The following is a 20,073-nucleotide window of genomic DNA, read 5'->3' on the forward strand; positions in this document are numbered from 1 at the left end:
AAACCAACACTTCAGCAACATTTAGTACAACCAGCTTCAACCAGTAAGTCTGGCAAGGAAAAGGCAAAACATGACTGCTGGGGACAGGTAATACTGAGGGCAGCTCTGCTCCAGAGCTTACAGCAAGCACAGGTCAAGAGATGATACACTGCATATGCACAGTCATTATAGTCATAAACCAAGAAACATGGAAACACTGACACCTGACACAGATTAGCCAACTTCCTACACAGCTCTACTGTGCTACCAAGAGACCTGGAGGTCCAGTGGAAACACAAATCCACCATTTTTATCCAGATGTTTAACACCAGCCATTACAGAAATACTGCTTTGTGCAGCACCATCTTACAGGATCTCTTGGTCTGAAATTACCCAGTTTTGTATTTTATTTTCAGTTTCATCTTCTTCCAGAGGCAGTGGAGAGTGTTCAACATCTTAACACCAGGACAGACAAGCACCTTCCATACTTCTGACAAAAATTCCTTCTTATCCACTTCAGGTCTGAAGCAAGGAATGAAGTACTGCAAAAATAATTATTACTTACAGCAGTTGGAAATGTAAAGGATGTGACAGAGGTATTTCTGCTTTGCTTGTAATTTTGCAATAGTTACAACAGGACCTGCCCAGCTTCAAGTTCAAGTTATTAACTTCTGCATCCAAGAAGTATTTGTTTTCAATAATTTAAATGCAAAGTGATGCACAGAAGGTATTAAGAGCTTTAGCTACAACCACCTCTACCATGTAAACCTAGTGACTGAAGAGCCTCTTCCCCTTGGACAAACTCCAAAATACTCTTGACTTGATAAAGCAAATCTAGACCTTTTTTATTTTATTTTTTTTTAAACAATTTGCCAAAACTGGAATGAGAGATAAATAGAAGGCACAACAATTTTGCTTTTTTTTTATACAAATACAAACTAAACATGAAAAAAACTCCCTATTTCAATAAAAAATTTCACAAGTTCAGGAAAAGTGTTTGAAGAGTCAAGTTCTAGACATTTAAAACCTATCCCACAATCCAAAATTTCAAAGTGGTAAAACAGTAGTTCGAATTCCTTGCTGTGATCATGTATCAAAAGGAAAAGAGATTCTACGGATACCCATTATTCCACTTTTACAGCGCCACAGAAAGGTGAAAGTCAATTTTTTCAAGTGGCAATGTCTCCAGACCGGAGGATGTTCATATGACCCTCAAAGAAACACCAAGAGTTTTGCTTTTCTGCCCTTGGAATACTTGCCAAGAACTATGTTTTCCTACAGGCTCTTGAATGCATGCACGTGAAATATTATTCCGCTGACTGCACCCAAATTCATTAGAAAGAGGGGAGGAAAAAAACATAAAAGAAAAAAAGAAAGACATTCCTTAGGAAAAACCACTGGTACCAAAAAAACCAAAAATCAGTCCGTAAGTTTGAGGTGAAGAAGAAAATTCAGTTCTTTTCTTTTTAAAATCCACTTTTCCTAAAACGTTGTTCCACAAAGCTGGAATCTGGGACAAGGACTAGAAAAAAATAAATCACAGAACCATAACACAAACAAAAAGGGGCCAAAATAGTATCAAACGTAGCAGTCTATAACAGGCTAGGGCCACATTCCAAGATACCCAAGGCTGAAATTCACAAATCTGCAGGAAAAAGGGTTTGCGCCATCACGTCAACATCCGCGATGAATTCACTGGCGTTGCCCGATCCCCCTTCCAGCTCCAAATCCTGGCTTCTGGGACATGCCTCCACGAGGAGGCCCTCGAATCCCACCTCCCAGCCCCCCACGAGTGCCTCCAGGTCCACGGGGTCTGTTATCTCTGCGGTCACCCTCCCTGGCAGCTCGTGTTTTCTTCTCCTCCACGTTCAGGCGCACCTCTCCCCTGAACATGATGGGCTGCAACAGAAGCACAGAAGGTGCTGTCATTAATGGGTCACCAGGAGCTCTTCAAAGTCAAGCAGATTCCTGCAACTTGGTCTCATATCCTCCTCTCCATGAAAGACTGAAGGGTCTTAGGATTACCTACTAAACAATGGCAATAGCAAAACCATGCATCCAGTCTTGGGGCTTTAGTAGAAAAAATAAAGATGTGAAGGAGGGAGCCTTGAAAAGCCATCTCAGGCTGAACACAGAACATTCTGATGGGTTTCAGAAAAGCTCCCTGCACGGCTATGAGGGTACATCCAGAGTCCCTGCCTACCACAGCAGGCAGGCATGGACACACATTCTGCATTAGCAATCACTGCTGACAGGCTGAGCAGGTACCTCCTGCCTTTGTTAGCAGAATTCCTTTTCAGCACGCACACCAATACAGCTTCTTCCTTTCAGCCTCTGACAAACAAGATTCTACTTGTCTATAGAATCAAGACTCTCTCTACCTTGTCCTCCTAAAAGCTGTTTATACACTTCCTGTGCTCAGCAATCTCCCACTAGAAAAGGCTCTGTAATGACCTCCTTCATTGACAAAGCTAGTTCAATGACAAAGACTGCACAAATCTTGGTAACGGGAGGGAAAAACATCACATCTACTTTAATATGCTCAAAAAAATCTAAAGGTATCAAGTACATCCTCTTCCTGTTAAGCTGAAAAACACTGTCTGTTGTCAACAGACCGAAAACCACTGCCTGGAAATTTATTTACCCTGTTGCTAAGGATCTTCTGAACAGGCTCAGGATCATCAAACACCACAAACCCAAAATTAGGGAGCTTTCCACCACTGTTGATGCGGAGTTCAACAACATTGCCATAGCCTGCAAGAGAAAAGCCAAGTTCTTGGGTCATACATTAGAATACTCTGTTGGCCACGCCCATGGCTGCAACCCCCACCCCCTCAGAGGGCAGCAAAGAAACCAACTTACTTTGGAAAAAGTCTTTAAGTTCAGATTTATCCACATCGTGGGGAAGGTTCCCAACAAACAGCTGATGACTGTCTGGGTATCTCACAATCCGCCTGGTTTCCACATCGCCTTGTTCACCCTCGCGAACTTGAACAGAAAAGCAAAACTGATTTTAGAAAAGCCAACAAACAGAAAAAACAAATGGAACAAGAACAAACAGAAAAACAAGCCATGGTCAGAATCATCACCATTAGAAAGAATCAATTCACACTGACTATCCATTCATATAAAAAAAAAGGAAAGTAGTCTACGCTAACAAGTGTGTAATGATTTGCTTTTTAATCACCTGGCTGAGGCCAAGCTTGAATTTTTACTTGAGTAAAAATCGTGTGCTTACTGACAAAAATAATGATATTTCAAAACCTTCAATTAACACATTGCTTCTCCAAAACCTTTAAGCAACAGAAACCAGCTTCCCTTACTTGGCCTAGGACCCCGCTGAGGTGGGATGCTCGTTCGCTGCTCCCTCACTCGCTGATCCCTCTGAGGTCTCTGAGGGGGAGTCTGGGATTCAGGCTTCGCCTCAGGGCGGGGCTGCACAAATTCAAAAAGGAGTGAACAGTTTAGAGTCAGACATACCAGCAGGTTCAGCTTTTAAGAGCTCACTATCAAGTTGGTAATAAAAAAATACAGGAAAAGGTAATAGTTTCTTCCACCTGTGACTAAAATACATGTTGGCTTATATGCTTAAAGCAAGCAGCATTCCCATGAACGTTCCCTGTTTTCCTCCATGAGAAACAATTAATTCTCAACCCAAAAAGCAAGGAATAACATCTTCATAAAGCCTACCAGGAATCACAGAATGCTAAAGTCTTTGGGGCCTGGGAAGTCAAATCAGAAGCAAGCAGATTTCACTCTTTTTCCCCTGTCAGCCAGTTTAGCACTTAAACTTCTCCAGATGCTGGATTCCTACCTGTGAGACCGGTACTTTCACAACATGAGGTGGTATTCCTGATACTGGGACAGCCCCACTGGGAGGAAGGTTCTTGCTGGTTACTGATGCCCAAGAAAATGTCTTCAAAAAAAAAAAAAAAAAAAGAGAATGATATTAACTAACTACATCTCCATCTGAAATTTATTACTGACAGGACAGCTAACAGACACAGGATACCAGGAACAAATTTAACTTGTACTTGAAAATCAGGAGCCAGCCAATAGCAGTTTCCCTACAATTTCCTTCAAATTATTTAAATTCAAAAGACTCAGTGCAATGACAATGGAGAGTTGAAACGGGACACAGCAGTGGCCCAACACCAAACACCAAGTACCACATCAAGGTTAACCAAAGTATTGGATTCCTGAACCCAAATCTGTCCACTGTACCTTCCTTAACACTGAGAAGTGACAAAAATCCCCAGGTAAAAATAAAGCTGTGTAAATAGACAGGAGAGCCACACTGATGAAACCACATCAGAGAAAAGAGATCCACTGTCATTACCCTGGAGTCCTCTTGCACTGCAGGAGCTGGATCAGCAGGAGCTGGAGAAGGACTCTTTTCCACAGTCTCTTCTGGAGCAGATTCCTCTAATACTGGCTCAGACTTTTCTTCCTGCACCTCTGGTTCAGGTTCCTGTTCAGGCTCTGCCTCTGGCTCAGGCTCTGCCTCTGCAGCTGTCTCTTCCAGGTGTTCCTCAATGTCATTGCTATTACACAGCAGCACAAAAAAGAGGAAAAATAGGTGGTATTGTATTTATTCTATTATTGGTGATAAGCAGTGCTACTTATGCAATACAGAAGTCAGGCTCATGACACATGAGAGGAAGAACAAGGCCAAATAAGGCCACATTGCACAAGGATGCACTTTTTGCATTGGTACACTATGAAGCAGCAAAACAAAAAATCCAGAGTCTCCATGTTCAGTCTAACAGCATTTTAATTTCAGCTGATCAACAAACAGAATTTTTTTGACTGTCAGAAGAAAACTATTAATAGCAATAAATTCATGTGACCTGCTCTACAAGCAGTCTGTCCCACAGAATGCCTGACTTCATCTATAAATATATTATTACCTGACAGTCTGCTCATAATAAGCACCACTATCATCAGGAACAGCCTCAGGTGTCTGCTGTCTTTCCTCAGGTTCCTCCCCTTCCTCCTCTGATTCTAAATAAGGTTAGAAAAGAAAAAAAAAAACCACACATCTTTAGTAAGAGGCTCAAACACAAGTCACTTATCACAAAATACAGGTGAAGTTTCTGCCAAAGAACACACAAGAAGCACTTTTGAGATGTGACATGAAACAGACATTTTTGTATATTTCCACTATCACTTTGGTTATTCAGTTTTGACCAAGGTTAAAAAATGTGCTCCAAATATTTCAGAGAACAAGATTTATAACCTACAAATCTGACTGCAACTGCCAAAATAAGTCTTACAGTTCTTGTAATAGAAACAGATTATGCCAGAAAAATAACCATCTGCATGTCACAACTCCTTGGTGGACCGTAAAGAACCACAGGCAAGGAAAAAACCTACAAGCACATGAAATCTAATCTGGGAATAGAATGTTGATATAGATCCACAACCAAACACCAACAGAACCATCCAAAAATTTCTGCTGCTTACCCTCTGGAGGCTCAGTATCAGAGTCCCCAAAAACCTCGTCCTGGTAGCGGAAGATATCGTTGTGGACATAGAACTTGTTTGCAACAGAGCCCTAAGAGCAAATCAAAGGGAAGAACTGAATCAATTACAACAACCCAGTAATGAAAAATTGAAATAATGTGAAAACAAGAAAGGTTTAAGCAAACTGTCCTTCCCACAAGATTAATCCAAATTTGCCTCTTTTAAGAAAATGTTATGTGGGGCAGGAAAACGAGAAACTAAAAACACATCACTCCTAACAAGTTAGGTATGGATGGAACAAAGAAAAAAAAAATTTTGAAGTGCTTTTAATTCCAATAGTTCACAACACTAAAGAAGTGTGATTGACAACTTCCTGGTGTTCAAAATATCAATTTTTATCTCCAAGTCATATTGTCAAACAGAGTGATCTTGCAACACTCCTTTTTCACTATCATTTTCATTTCTGTGAACTGCTTTGTTAAAAAAAGTCTATTTAAACATGCCACTTCAAATGCTAAGTCAGCACTTTATTAACAAGAAAATCTGGAACCCATATTTTCAAAGTGACAGGAAGCATTTCCCTCTTTCTACTACCCCTTTTTCAGTAAAAAGACCAGTTGCTAGAATAGTAAATCAAAGACAATATAATTTTAATATGCTTAAGAAAAAAAAAAAAAGTGTTGCACTACCTAGGAGTCCAAAGTCAGGATATTTATAACTGATTTCAATATCCAAGGTCATTGTACAATCACACAGAAGTAGTGTGATTCCCAAAGGAATTTTCAGAACGTAACTGCTGAATTTTGTGGCAAGCAACCTTCCTAGTCTAACCCTTGAGCTTACAGCCCTGAGGCAGCCAGAGCTCAGCAGTGGTGCCAGCAGCACACCCACCTCAGGAGCGAGCACGAAGGTCTGCATGAACCTGCGCACGGGCTGCATGTTGTTGGAGAGCTCCCCCATCACCTGCACCACCACGCCGTCGTTGAGGGTGGCGTGGGCGTCCACGTGACGGATCTTTGTGTGGCAATCCTTGAAGTTTAGTGACAGCACCTTCTTGTGGATATCCTAGGAAAGAATGGTACACGTGGGTTATGCTGCAGAAGCCATTTCTGCTAAGTAAGCAGCTTTCAGAGAAAGAAAAATCATAAAAACTGGGGTAAGATACATTCCCTAACTCTGGGGAGAGAGATTGGCAGGATGCTTGTTAAGTCTGCTTTGTAAGCAATTTTACATTATAAGCTTTCTATAAAGGAAGCACATTTTGCCTAACTACTGCTGTCTACAGTCAAGAGGGTTTTTTCCTCCCCATTTTTTTTTCCTTTTTTTTACAGGAAGCGCTTGAACAGTGTGTGGGGGTGAATCACAGCTGGATACATTTCTCTTCTCAACCATAAAGGTGACAAAATAGAAGGAAAGAACAGCTTTCTTATTTAAAAGTTCTTACAGATTGCCCATAGACTGCGTCAGCTGGTTTTCCATTGGAATCCAAGCCACCGTGGACATAGGAAGAGTTCTTTCCATAAAACCTGTTGGAAAGAAATATTTTAATGCCAAGCTTTGCTGTGTAAGAACATTGAGCCTCTACATTAGAGTGCAGTACAAATAATTCACTTTTAAGTAAGTTTCCTGTCTGAATCACCAGAATAAAGCCACAAAATCTCATAATCCTGTTACTAATCAGAGGGTGGGGGGAAATCAAAGTTTTCTACTGTAAGCTGTAGCATTCAGGTGTGTCAGAGACCCAGGCACCAACAACCAAAACCAAAGTCTCATGAGAGCTCATGATCCAATCCCATTATCCTCTTTCTGCATGAGGTCCCCAAAACAACACCCTGAACATCCTGGATGCTGAAGGCTCCCTCTCAAGTTCTGATTTCAAGCGTGAGTAAGAAGCAATTGGGACTGTTTTGCTCTCCTACAGTAAAAAAAATATTGCAAGTAGATCTTCCTTTCTGGAACTGAGAGGTTACCACCTGAAACACCCCAAGCACCATGGCACTGCACTCTGCCAGCAGATAAAAGACTGGAATGGATTCCATGGCACAGAGTCAACTGCCCCTGACCCACAGAGATGAGGTCAGCTATTCACCTAAGTGGAGAAACATTCTGAGTAACTGTTCCTGAGACTGGATGGGGGGAAGTTGTCAGAAACTTTATCAAAACACAACAAAATGAAGTGTCTCTTCATAAACAGGACTAGTTTCAGAAGGATACCTGTCACACCAAACAGGACTGATTTGTTTAGATAATAGATTATAGTCTGCTGCATATCCACAATTTCATGACTTTCCTTTAAGAAAGAGCTGGTGTGACTCCCAAGAGAGACCAGCAGACATGCACAAAGCTTATTCAATCTTTCCTTCTAGTGAGAGGGCATTTTATCAAGCTGAAAACTACAGAAATGCTCAACTAAGTGGTATTTCTCCAACTTCACTTGATACTGATTACAAGCAGAAGTGGCAAGCAGCATTTCAGCTAGAACCAGAACTCAGATATTTAGAGAATTCCTGTAATCTTTATTATCCATCTTTTAACCCAGCTGAACAAAACCAAAAGTAAACGATGCTTAGCATCTTGAATAAATCAGTTTTTTAAGTGACAAAATTCAGCAAACTAAGACACAGTAATAAGATCATTCACCAATTTTAACACACAAGTTAAGAAATTCACCCAGAAAACCAGCTCCAAGTGAAGCAGAGCTTTACCTGTGCAAATAGTCAGGTGCTTGGTTCAGCAGGGTATAGTACTGCCTCACGAACTCCCGCCCGACCAGCAGGGGACTTGGCTTCTCCATCACCATTTCTTTGGTCAACTGAAAACTATGGGAAAAAAACAAAAGCTCCATAAACCACGAGCATTTCAAATGGCTGTTCTGATCCTGATTGCATAAGCCACCTAATCACAGTGGAAAGCATGAACCAGGACTGTTTTACCCTGTAAGCAGTTTAAGCAATGTGTTTTCAGAGTCATCAGAGTTTTGGTGTCAGGGAGAGGATTCCTGGGTACCAAACCAGAGGTGGGAGAGGCTGCAAGGCCAAGACAGGTCACCTCATAACCTGCCAGTAGCTAAGCATCCCACATATCCTCAGGAAAAAGCAGGTGGCAAGCAAGTAAGGTTCTTCAAGAGGATTTGCTAAGTGGCTAAGACATTTACAGTCAATCCAAATTCTACTTACCTCACTTGACTTCACAATCAGAATTAAAAGTCAGATGTTCTCAGGCAAAGCCTGTGCTACTGTATTAAGGGCATTTTTAGAAGGTCAGAATAAGTCCAATCTATTTTTATCAGCAGCACAGCGCTACTTGCTGTGAGTGTCAAGCACTCTGCAGGAATATTACATTATATTAAAATTATTATGCTACAAACTAACACAAACTGCTCTTCCCCTGCTTCCACCAATCTCAGCAAGTCATTTCTCACTTAAATTCAGACCACGAGTCAAGTGAACAGCACCACCCGTGCCCAGGGACAAATCCATCTACTTCTACCTACCTTCCATGGAGCTGTAAGTTACAAAAATAAAAGTATTTGCAGGTAGGTTACACATTACAGGTATCTTCAGCTCAAACCAGAGCAGATTCTCACATTTCCTTGTTATTAAATACTCAAACACTGTTCAAACTCACTCAAAATAGTTTTAAACTCACAGGGATAAGCACCAATAGCAGGCCATGTTCTTGGTACCAAATACAGAACCAACAGCAGATTTTCTGCTTCACACTCAGTTTGCTAAGCCCCCACTCTCTACTGATTGGTGAAACTCTCTCCTTCACTATAGAGCTCTTTTCCCCAACCACATGGTATTCAAATTCCATATGCACATCCTCCAGGTGTCACAAGCAAGTCAAAACTGACACTACTCATCTGAGCCCTCTAAAAAGCACTTCAGGAATCATCGATTACTTATCTGCTTTTATTTAATACTGATAACCATAAATAGTGACAAGATATGACAGCATCAATGGCTGGGGGGAAACCCAGACTGGGTCACAGCCAGAACACAGAATGGGGGGGGGAAAAATGGAAGCCAAACTAAGTAGTCTTTCAGCATAGAATAATCCAGAAGGAGCCTGCAAAAGCTCGTGCCAAGGCAGGCATGTCTCAGGACAAGCTTTCTCTTGTCACTATACCCAAGAGTATCCCCTATCCTGGGAAAACTGAGTTGCCCACTACTTATGCTTCAAACATAGCAAAAGGGAAAGAAAAAGAGTGGCTTTCCCACCTGCTTGTACTCAGCCCCGTCCCAGATCTGAAATGTTTGATACTCACTGTATTTAGTGAATTTCAGAGTCCTTTAGATATCAAAAACTGACAGAGAGCAGAGCTTCGGGAGACAGAGGTGACCAGGCTGGTGTTAATTGCAAACACAACGAACACAGAGCTGCAAAGGAAATCACAACCACACTGCTGGACGGACCAGGAATGCATAACAGAAGCTTTAAGCCCCAAGAGAAATGTAGTGAAGAAGATGGTATGGAACCTGACACTTTGGGTGAAGCTAAGTCCAAATGAACCTGGCAAATGTCATATCTCAGTCAATGGTCAAACACCCAACACATGGTAATCAAGGGACAAGGCAATGTTTAGCCACACCGTCAGAACACCCAGGTAACAGATCCGAGGATGTGATCACACCCAAGCTCCCAGCAGGGGCCAGAATCCACTGCAATCAGCTTTGCTGCAGGAATGCAGCTAAGACTCAAGGCAGAAGACACAACAGCAGAGCCATAATTTTGTGTACATTGAGGTGTTTTGCTCTGCTTTTAATACAATCACATGTTACCATCTTTTTAAGTCTAGACTAAGTGAGAAATCTCCCCATTCTGTTTTGAAGCACACTTTTCTCTAGGTTTAAACACAGCAAGAAAGATTTGGTGAGCTCCACAAGAGGTGTCCATAAACTCCCTCTCTTTCACCAGGATATGTGCCTATCACCATCACACCAAGAAATGTTACCTACATGATAATGTGCTGAAAAAAGACTAAATATAACCTAGAACTTAAAGAGGCTTTTCAAAACATTCAGAAGCTTTCAGCTGTTAGAGGGCTTTCAAGAGTTAACCATGCAGAAAGGAAGAAAGAGTCCATGGCTGGGTCTGGCCTGCAGGAAATGCTCAGATTCTGCAAAGCACTTTCATTTCAGGAAGGTTCTACTATCTGTGGTTTTGCAGAAGCCTCTGAACTCAAAATGTAATGTATTACAGATACAGATGTCCAACACCCACAGCACAGTCTGAGGTGACAAAAACCTCCAAGAGATGAACTCTTGCCTTCTACAGCATGTTAAATGAGATCCCCATAAAATGTTATCAGACAGTAAGAGAACCCAGCAAAGATAAAAAGTACAGCTAAGTGGTGACTACCACTGCTGACTTCCTCCTCCCGCTGTGTTTCCTCCTGGGTACCTGTGAAGCTCTAGAAGGAGCAGGCCAGGCCTAAAGCAGTGGGAGCAGAAGTGGCAGAGTGACATGACCTGCACTTTTACTGCACTTTTAGCTCCAGTCAGCTTAACTGTCAAGCCAGGATTTCTTTGCTGCACAACAGTTAAAAATTTGCTTCTGTGCTGACAGTTTACAGCCAGGAAGCCAGTCCCACCATACACCACATCATCATTTGGAGAATGACAGGAGGCACACTTAATTCTTTGTGAAGGTTGTTTCCCTGGAATTCAAGCTTATTTCTACAAATGTAAATAGGCAGGTTTTCTATTCAGTTCTGATAAATGATGAATTGGGCTCTTCTGAGAATTATTTTCGAGTGCTTCCTAGAACACCAATGTACAAAGCCTGACATTCTCACATTATGGCAAAATCCTCCTGTAGCACTCAAAGTTCAACAGCTGATTCACCAACAGCTCTTTCAGATTTCTGTTCTTCAGTGAAAGCCCTCACCCACATTAACCCACAGACATCTTCTGTGCTGGTCTCAAAAAATATTGGAAGTGAAGTGCCTTGATTAGATCTGTCATATTTACATGCTTAAAAATATGCATAAAAGAACTTCCCTCCTGCTAAGGGTGAAAAATCTACCAGAACTAACTCCTCACATGAAAAGGGGAACTGCTGAGTGCCCAGTTGTTCTCAAGCAGATCTGAAAAGAAATGGGAAAGACCTACATGACCTAATCAGAGGACAACAATCTGTTTTTACTGCTGCTGCACCTGCTGCTACGTTGCCAGCTGCCATCTGCTCCTGTTCTCCAGCCAGCACAACCTGAATGGTGGAAGCCAAGCATCTCCTCAGAGAGCATTTGCTCCCTACCACTCATGAGCAATTTACTACCCCACTATTCCCTGATCCAAGAAAAACTGCTAATACTTCATACTACATTTTCATTGCACAGCACATAATAGCACCAAATGTTTGAACTGTCACTGTGCTACTCCTGATAAAAGCTTATCCACACATTTTCCTGTCAATTGACATAATGATGAAAGGGTGAAAATTGACAGGAAAAGCCGAAAATCTGATTATTTAAGATTCATTCATAATCATGTGTTCATATTATCCCATATGTAAAACAAATTGGATAAATCCAATTTTAACAACCACACTATAACAATTCTGCAGCATAACTGAGCCCCTTCCTTAAGCCAAGGACTTAGAGGAAGACAAATACCTCCTTTACAGTGGTTATCACCTGGCTGATGGAAAATTCCACCATCTGTCACAATGCTCCCACTTGGCAGAAAATCAATGTCAGGCACTGAATTTCTGAAATAGTGTTATGTAAATTAGTGCCATTTATGTAAATTCCACATTAGCAAATTCAGATTTAGGCCCACAAAACCTATTAGTATATTAGTGTTCAGAAAAATGGGTTCAGCACTCATATCTAGCATGGGTTATTATTTTCTTACCAAACTGCAACGTGGTGAAAGCAAACGAATCACTGCTGTCCCAACTCAATTTGTTTGGGGTTTTTGTGGATTTGGGTTTTTTAAAAAAATTTGAATCAGGCAAGTTTAGCTTGAATGTTGCTTCTACTGGACTTCTACACAACAGAAGTGTGTGTTATGCTCATCACAGGATGTTGGGACTCCCAGGACAACCCAGGCAAAAGCTCCTTGGCCTGATGTAACAAGCCAAAGGAACAAAACCCAAACTTCACTTCCCAAAGAGTGTGGCAATTTTAAACTTCTGTTAAGAAAAAAAGTTAAAACTAACAAGAAGACAAATTAAAATTGAATCATAATCTCAACAGGCTCTGATGTGTTTTTAACATTAGCCTCATTTCTTTGTTCTCTGCCATCTTTAATTACATTTTTTTTGACTTGCATTTTAATACAAGGAATCTTCTCAAGAAACCCAAAGTTCCTACAATGCATTCTAGTCCTGAGTGGAATACTACACACAGTTCAGCCCTTATCCTTTGGCTACTCACATCTGAACTCCACTCCTTCCTTACACCTCTACAAACTGGTGGAGTTTACAGGGTGCCAAAACATCATTTCAGATTATCAAACTTTCCACACAACCCCACTCCCTCATTTTGGTATCAGTGAATCCCTTAACTTAAAAAGGCTTTTTGGAAATTGAAGAAACAGCAGGAGAAGCTTACACAGAAAAGAGGGGTCTGTATCCAAGCACAACACAACACAAATGTGGCAAACAGCAATTTTGCTGGAAATTAAAGGTCTGGTCAATAGTTAATGGGATTGCATAATTAAGTGTCATTTGGGATTTCTCCAAGTTGCTTAGCAACAGGTGAGCATGCTCAAAGCCACAAACCAGTTATTTAGATGGAAAAACCAGCTCTAGAAGCAGTTACTGCTGCTGCTATGGACAAAAAAACTTAAAGCAATGAAAGAAAACACCAGCAGGCCTCTAAGAGGGATAATATAGACGAAGTTTAACTACAAAACAACAAATACAGTTAATTCCAATTCTCCATACATTTTACATGACTAGCATCTGCTCTGCTGCTGACTAAGCAATAAAAGAAAAAAACCATGAGGCTGGCACCTGTGTGAACCATGATATAAAATATTACAGTGAACAATGGAACACAAGCTAAACTTGCACCCCATGGCAACCCCATGGCAAATTCCAGGGCCCATCTCAGCTGGGGATTTATATCATCACACCAGTTTGCTCTCAAGTAGGAAGAGTGATGTTAATTAAATGTGTATTTAAAACACAAACACTACAGACACACTGAGATACCTTGATTTCAATACAGCCTTAACTATCCAAGGGGAACAAAGACACCAAAACCAATCCAGTTGTTGACCTGAGCTTAAATTATAGAGAGCTGAAAATGCACCTCAAATAAGCAGGCAGATGAAGTCCCAAAACACTAATCTGCTTTAAAAAATAGGTCTCATTACTTGCCTCCCACTGGATGGAAGGCAGACAATGTCACTGGGACAGAGTCCCAGCAGCACAGCCTGTATTTCACACAAACCACTGCAGCTGCCTACCTGTAACCAGCTCATCTTTTCTGCCTCTTGACAGATTCAGAGGCAAAGCATTGAGCCTGGAAGAAGTTATCTGAAGTCAGCACCATTCCACAGGAGGCAAGATGCTTGGTAGCCACAGTCAATGGAAGCTCAATGATGGGGTAAGTTATGCAATAAATAAATATTTGAGGATCAAATTGGGACAAGTTGTGAAGTTAGTGGCATTCAACTCTTACTAGCATCTCCAGGAAACACAGAGTCTGTAAGGTGAATGTACTCACCAGGAACTTCCAGAAGCAGGCAGTGAATGAAGTGTCAGATATATCATGCAGACAGAGAAGCCTTTAATAATCTCCCAAACACCTAATAAAATGTGGATCTAGACTGTCAAACATAGCACAGCTATTTCTCCTTTCACTTGTGACTCATCTCCACTGTATGACCCACACAACCTACAAAGACAGGCAGTGCCAACCTTCATAAGATACTTGAGGTGTTACAGGGAACTAGAACCTAAAAAAATGATGATTTTTTCAAGCAATCAGCTTTCTCTGTGCTGAATTACCCAGATGCAGCAGAAAAGCAGAGCAATACCTGAGCCCCTTCTGAGTCACACTGACATGGGACTCTCTAAAAAAGCCATGTATCACACCAACACATGGATAAAAAGAATTAAGTTAGAAGCTTAACTATTTTCTAATCAAATCATCCACTCAAACAAAATTTAAGCACAATAAAAAGAAGTTTTCATCACAAAATTAAAAAATAATTTAGAATTACATTCAGCACTGCCCATGCTAGTACCAAACCCCCTCTGCTTGCCAGTGGCAGATGGGAAGCCTTACTCAGCAGCAATGCACAGCCCTTCAAACACTGGCAGAATACAAATAAACAAGGCAGCAATTGCTGAAGAGCTGTCAGGGTAGAAGTCTGCCTGTGTTTTTGCTAACAAACCTAAGTGTGATCCACAAGTTGATGGATATGGTGGAGTCTGCCATTTCTTAGACAAAATTCAGCACTTGTGTTTTTCAGTTCTACCAAGCAAGAAAGAGACAAACTGAAGATTTCTAATGTTTTCAGTCAATCTAAAAGAAAAGAGATAATTTTGGAGAAATGTTATTTCCAGGGCATTAAACTCAAAAGCAGATTAAAAACACAAAGATCACCTGAAGTGTAACTCAGGGTACTTGATATCAGCAAACAGTAAGGGATGAACATTCATCTGGGTAAGGAAAATGATCCCAAACACTATTCCTGTGGCTAAGAGCATAAAGCTCCAAAGACAAATAGCAAATCAGGTCCTGCTTACAAGAGAAGGGGAAAAAATCTAACCCAGAAGAATCCTAAAAACCTGCCATTAAAACTAAGTGATACAGTAAGAAATTTTTAACAAGGTGTTTGGCTTTTCTCTTCCTCCCTAAAAACACTTTGCCTCCCCTTCCACACCCTAGTATGCTGTGGGTTTGAGGGTTTTTTCCTTCCTTTTTAAAGCTGTTTCACCTGGCTTCTAAGTTTCTACTTGACACCAATCTTCACTTCTATTCAGCAGTTACCTGCTGTAACATTAAACTGAAGTGATTTGTCCTGAGCCTAAGGAGCAACACTTCATATCCTCACAAAAAGAGAGCTCTGTCGCATTTAGCATACAGAAAAACATGTGGCCCTTGTGATTTGACAGAAGCCAAAAAGGAACTCGGATTTTGTGTTCCTTTTTGTGGAAAAAGGAATTCCACAAAAAGGAACACAAAATCCGAGTTCTCTGAAAACTCAAAGCCTTGAGAATTCTCAGAAATATTCCTACATTTTTAATAATCCTAAAATCAGATTATCCTAAATGAACTCCCCAGTGTGGGGGAAGGATTTGCCTTTCTAACTAAACTTATTTTAACCTCATTGACCCCTCAGTTAGGATCAATGTTTTTCTCCAAAACTACATTTTAAACACATAAATTTCATCCTGAAGGGCAGTAGGATAGTGCTGAATGGTTTGTTTACTTTTTCTTTAGTAAGAAATAAGTCAGCTTTCTGCCTCTACTGCTCTCCAGATCACTTCATGATAAAGCAGCTACTCAGACCCTGTGATTTTGCCATTAGAACAGGTTTTGTTTTGACATCCAAGAGCTGCTCCAACATCTTGATGAAGTTGGCAGCAGGTCCAGTCATCTTCTCTTAGGTCTGCAAATTTTCCATTTGGCTCCAGTGCAGCTTCTTAAAGTAAAAAAGCAAAAGTTACTCATCAGCAGTCAGAAGAGGCAGATCAGAACCCTGAGCTACACCAACACTACAGTGAAATTCAAGCTTAATGCCACTCAGATTAGAATCACCAAGATTAAGATTCAAAATATTTTCTGCATGCCAAGCAACAGAGAACTGTAAAGAGAATCAACTCTTTCACCTCTACCCACTTAGGTCACAGAAGAGGCTTAAACCTGATGTATCAGCTGTATCCTGGCACTCAGGACTGCCCCATCCCAGCACTGTTACATTAAAAACACAACACAGCCAGCCCTGCAGCAGGCAGGGAACAGCACAGGGCAGAGCAGATGGAAATGGAAGGTGGGCAGTGAAGAGCAGAGCTGCACGTTTGCCTCAGCAAGGAGTCAGGTTCAGCCCAGATCACTCCTACATAACTGACAGCAGCCAGGTCCTGCTCTGAAAGCTGCTCTGCAGCAGCCACGGCCTCCTGGAAGAGCTCCAGACTTAATATAGCAAAGCTGGGACCTCAAGCCAGCACAACTCACTGCCTGCAAAGTTTAAGGATTCTTTTACAGAACCTGAGGATGACACTTCTGGTTTTCTTTTTAATTACTCAATGAGGTAGCTTAAGGTTATCAAGTCTACTAGTAGGTACCCCAGGAAATCAAATAACTACTTCAACTCAGCTGATTTTATATAGGCATCTATAAAAAAATAATAAAAATCACCCAGTCTTCTAGAGCAAACTATCACTTTTGGTTTGTTCCAGGCAGAGCAGACTACAGCCAGCACAGCAAGCAGCACCACCCTGCTGAAGTCCTGCTCTGCTTGGATTTCCTCCTTCATTCTTCAGTCATCACCTCAGTCAGGCAAAAAGGCCCAGGTGCTAATATTAAAAACTAGAATAGTGTTTTCTAATTCTAACAGGCCATTTATGCCCCTTTATGAGTGCTCTCTCATCAGCTCCTACTGTTTTGAGCAGAAATACCAAGATGTACTTACAGCAACACCACCTTTGCTTTATTTCCCTTTCAGCAAAAAGTGTTGCTCTGTATGTTTGCCTTACAATTTGCAATGTGAAAAATAAAGCTCTGAAACAAAGAATTTGCTGTTTCATTGAGTGCCTAAAGATTCTGTTTAAAATTCAGGTGTTCAAACTCCATCAGATGTGTTGAACTCCACTGATGCTGTGGTGCCAGCACCAAAGGGAGCAGCAGAGCAGTGGTCCTGCCATCACAGCACAAACAAATCCTTTTGTTGTTTCTCAGGCTGCAAATACAAAGATTTCCAACAGAAATCCTGATGGGCTTGGCACACATTGACCAAGTCCTCTCCACCAGGTTTTCTTCTTTCACTTTAATTATGTTTCCCTGCCTTCAACTTAAGGAGTCCACACTTAACACAACCTAGCAAAAAAAGGGCAAATTTACCCCAGTCAGGAACTGGGGCCACTCTTTACTCCTGATGTATACAAGCATAAGGTTTTTAAAAAGACTTATATTTATAAAATTATGATATACATTTGCAAAGGTTCCAGCATTGATTTTTCCTAACAGACTTTGTACAATTACACTTTCTAGCAGGTTTCAGTAGTGCCTTTCAGGCAAACGAGTCCCTGCAACACGTGATGCTGTCAAAAAGGTCGTGAGATTTCCATCACAAAGATAAGGATGTAAGACTTCAAGCACATGAACACTTCCAGCCAACCTTCAAATTAGCTGCATACACCATCCACTAAAACAAAAAAGCTAAACTCACAACTTTACATTGTTATATATGGTGACTGACCCATCCCAGGAAAGGTGAGTTCAGTTCACAGGATGAGAAGATGCTGCCATCAGCATCATGGAACTGTCACAGAGCTATCTAGAAAAATGGTTTGGCTTATTCTTTACAGACAGAGAATAAGAAAAGTGAAAATTTGGTCGAAGGGAAAAATATCAGGAAAGGTATAAAATGCAGTTTTTGTCTGTCAACTTCTGCACTTCCCTTTATGACATCAATCTAACAAGGTTTGTTAGCTAAAAAAAAAAAAATCCAACACACCCCTCGCCACGTTTGATTTATGACATCTGGAAGCATCAGCTTCCAAAGCTTGATAGCAGTGTCCAGATTTCCTAAATCTGTCACTCCTGGCTGTGAGAGCAGGGGCTTGCCAAAAATAGCACACACTGGAAACATGGCGGCGTGCTGCAAATGCTGCTTTCCCCCGGTGGTGGAACAAAAAAATCCTTTTTTTGGTAAAGATTACTTATTCTATTCATGCAAGCTTTGACACAGGAGGTCACCAGGTAAGCCCGCAGAGAATGAGGAATGCCGTAGAACACCCAGATCAACACTGGGAGTGACTGGAAGATGTATGGAAACCTTTTCTCTGGGCTTTCTCCAGCACGTTTATCTGGGGCCTTACAGGATGCTGGAAAGTCTCATTACAAGCACTACTCCGCATTTAAATCTTAGCCTAATCTCGGATTCAGCCAAGGTCATGCGGTAAACCAGGTTAAGATCCACGCTCTCCTGCTGGAATTTTAACTTCCTTCACCTATAAAGTTACAGCAAGGGAGGCACCCCGAGCTGATACCCAGGTCCGGACCGTGCGAGCAGGCAGCGCTGCCCCTCCACCCGCAGCCACAGCTCCCCCTGAACCGGGAACACCTCGGCCTTCGGGTGGGCTCCTCCCCGGCCCCACCTGCCCAAAACAAAACCCAAAAGCGGAGAGCGAAAAAGGCTCCGAGCCTGGAAAGGCGAGAACAAAGCTCGACCCGCACCCCTCGCCTCGCACAATGCGGGCCCGCGAGCAGCGGCTCCCCCGCCGCCCCCCCTGCCCCGCACCGCTCCCGCCGGCGGCTCCGAGGCCGCCGCGGCACCGGGATGTCGGCCGAAGGCGGCGGAGCCCGCGGGGGCCGCGCGGCCGCGGGTCGGGCGGGAGGGCGCCGGCGCCCGCCACAAAGCGCGGCGGGGAGCGGGCGGGATGAGGGGGAGGGGGGCGCCAGCAGCGCCGTCCCGCACCGCCCGCGGCCTACTGAGAGCCGGGGGCGCCGCGGAGCCGGGGCGGTGCGTGCGGCCCGCGGTGTCCCCGGGAAAGGCGCGGCCGTGCCGGTGTCTCCCCGCGCCCCCCACCCCCTCACCTGCGGGCAGAGCGGGACAGGAGCGGAGGCGCCGCTTCACCACAGGGCCCGGCGAACGAGAAGCGCCTCACGCAGCGGCGTGCTCTGCCGCCGGCTACATATATCCGGCGCGCAGCCTACCCCAGCGGGCGCGGCCCAGCCAGTCAGAGAGCGGCGCTCGACCTCGCTCGGATGCTGGTTGGCTCACAGCCCTGAGGAGGCGGGCGGAGAGCTGAGGGGCAGCTCAGCCAGCCAACCATGAGGCAGCGCTCCGTGGGGCGGGCAGAGTGATTGACAGACGGGTGAACCAATAGGCGGAGGGCGATTGCTGATAGATTTGCGCTTTGGCCAATGGGACGACGCTCCCCTCGCCAGCAGGCGCGCAAGGCGGCGCGCGCCGGACGCCGCAGTGTGGTTGAGCCGCACTGCAGCGCCCTTGAGAAGGTGGTGGTAAACCCCGTTATAGATGGGGCGGGCCCCGCGGGGAGAGGCGGCCAATGGGAGGGCGCGCTCGGCAATGACGGACAGTTCCCCGCCGCGGCTCTTAAAGGGGCAGGCGGCCGCCATGCGGGGCGGCGTCCCGAGCTCCGCAGCGCCCCCTGCTGCAGGGAGGGAGGGGGCGCTAACATGGCGGCGGATGCCATGAGGGGGCTGAGGGAGCTCGCAGGGCCCGGCCCCCGCGGCCGAGCGCTGCGAACTCCCAGGCAGTGGCTGCCCGCTTTGGCTGTGTCTCCACAGGCTGCTTGGGGCTCATCTGTCCCACGCACCTGAGAGAAACCCCAGTGCGGGTGGGCGGAAGGAGCTGCTCACCCCAAGGCGTCCCCATCACACCCAGCCCGGCAGCTCACGCCAAGCTGACCGTGGTGGTCACCGGTGGTCACTGACCCCTGCCCATCCCGGGAGGCTCACCCAGCTCTGCTTTT

General features: G+C 43.6%; 1 protein-coding gene across 3 annotated transcripts; it reads right to left on the bottom strand.

The window, feature by feature from the left end:
* Positions 1-5: 5 nt before the first annotated feature.
* G3BP1 (G3BP stress granule assembly factor 1) lies at positions 6-19,279 on the bottom strand. 3 transcript variants are annotated; one of them, XM_054288137.1, is made up of 12 exons: positions 19,172-19,279; positions 8,151-8,264; positions 6,890-6,971; positions 6,337-6,510; positions 5,446-5,536; positions 4,890-4,983; positions 4,319-4,523; positions 3,794-3,895; positions 3,303-3,414; positions 2,842-2,967; positions 2,624-2,733; positions 6-1,878 (listed from the first exon to the last, which is right to left on the bottom strand). In XM_054288137.1, the coding sequence occupies exons 2-12, from the start codon at positions 8,243-8,245 to the stop codon at positions 1,672-1,674; spliced, it is 1,398 nt and encodes a 465-aa protein (XP_054144112.1). In that variant the 5' UTR covers positions 8,246-8,264; positions 19,172-19,279; the 3' UTR covers positions 6-1,671. The 3 variants fall into 3 exon arrangements, with proteins under 3 accessions (XP_054144112.1, XP_054144110.1, XP_054144111.1); XM_054288135.1 differs by having other exon boundaries at positions 2,624-2,754; XM_054288136.1 differs by having other exon boundaries at positions 2,624-2,754; positions 8,151-8,257; positions 19,172-19,266.
* Between the last annotated feature and the right edge of the window lie 794 nt (positions 19,280-20,073).

This window comes from Melozone crissalis, unplaced genomic scaffold (assembly GCF_028551555.1).
Source record: "Melozone crissalis strain CALT ecotype California unplaced genomic scaffold, PUWL_Pcris_2 ptg000061l_1, whole genome shotgun sequence".
NCBI classification, from domain to species: domain Eukaryota; kingdom Metazoa; phylum Chordata; class Aves; order Passeriformes; family Passerellidae; genus Melozone; species Melozone crissalis.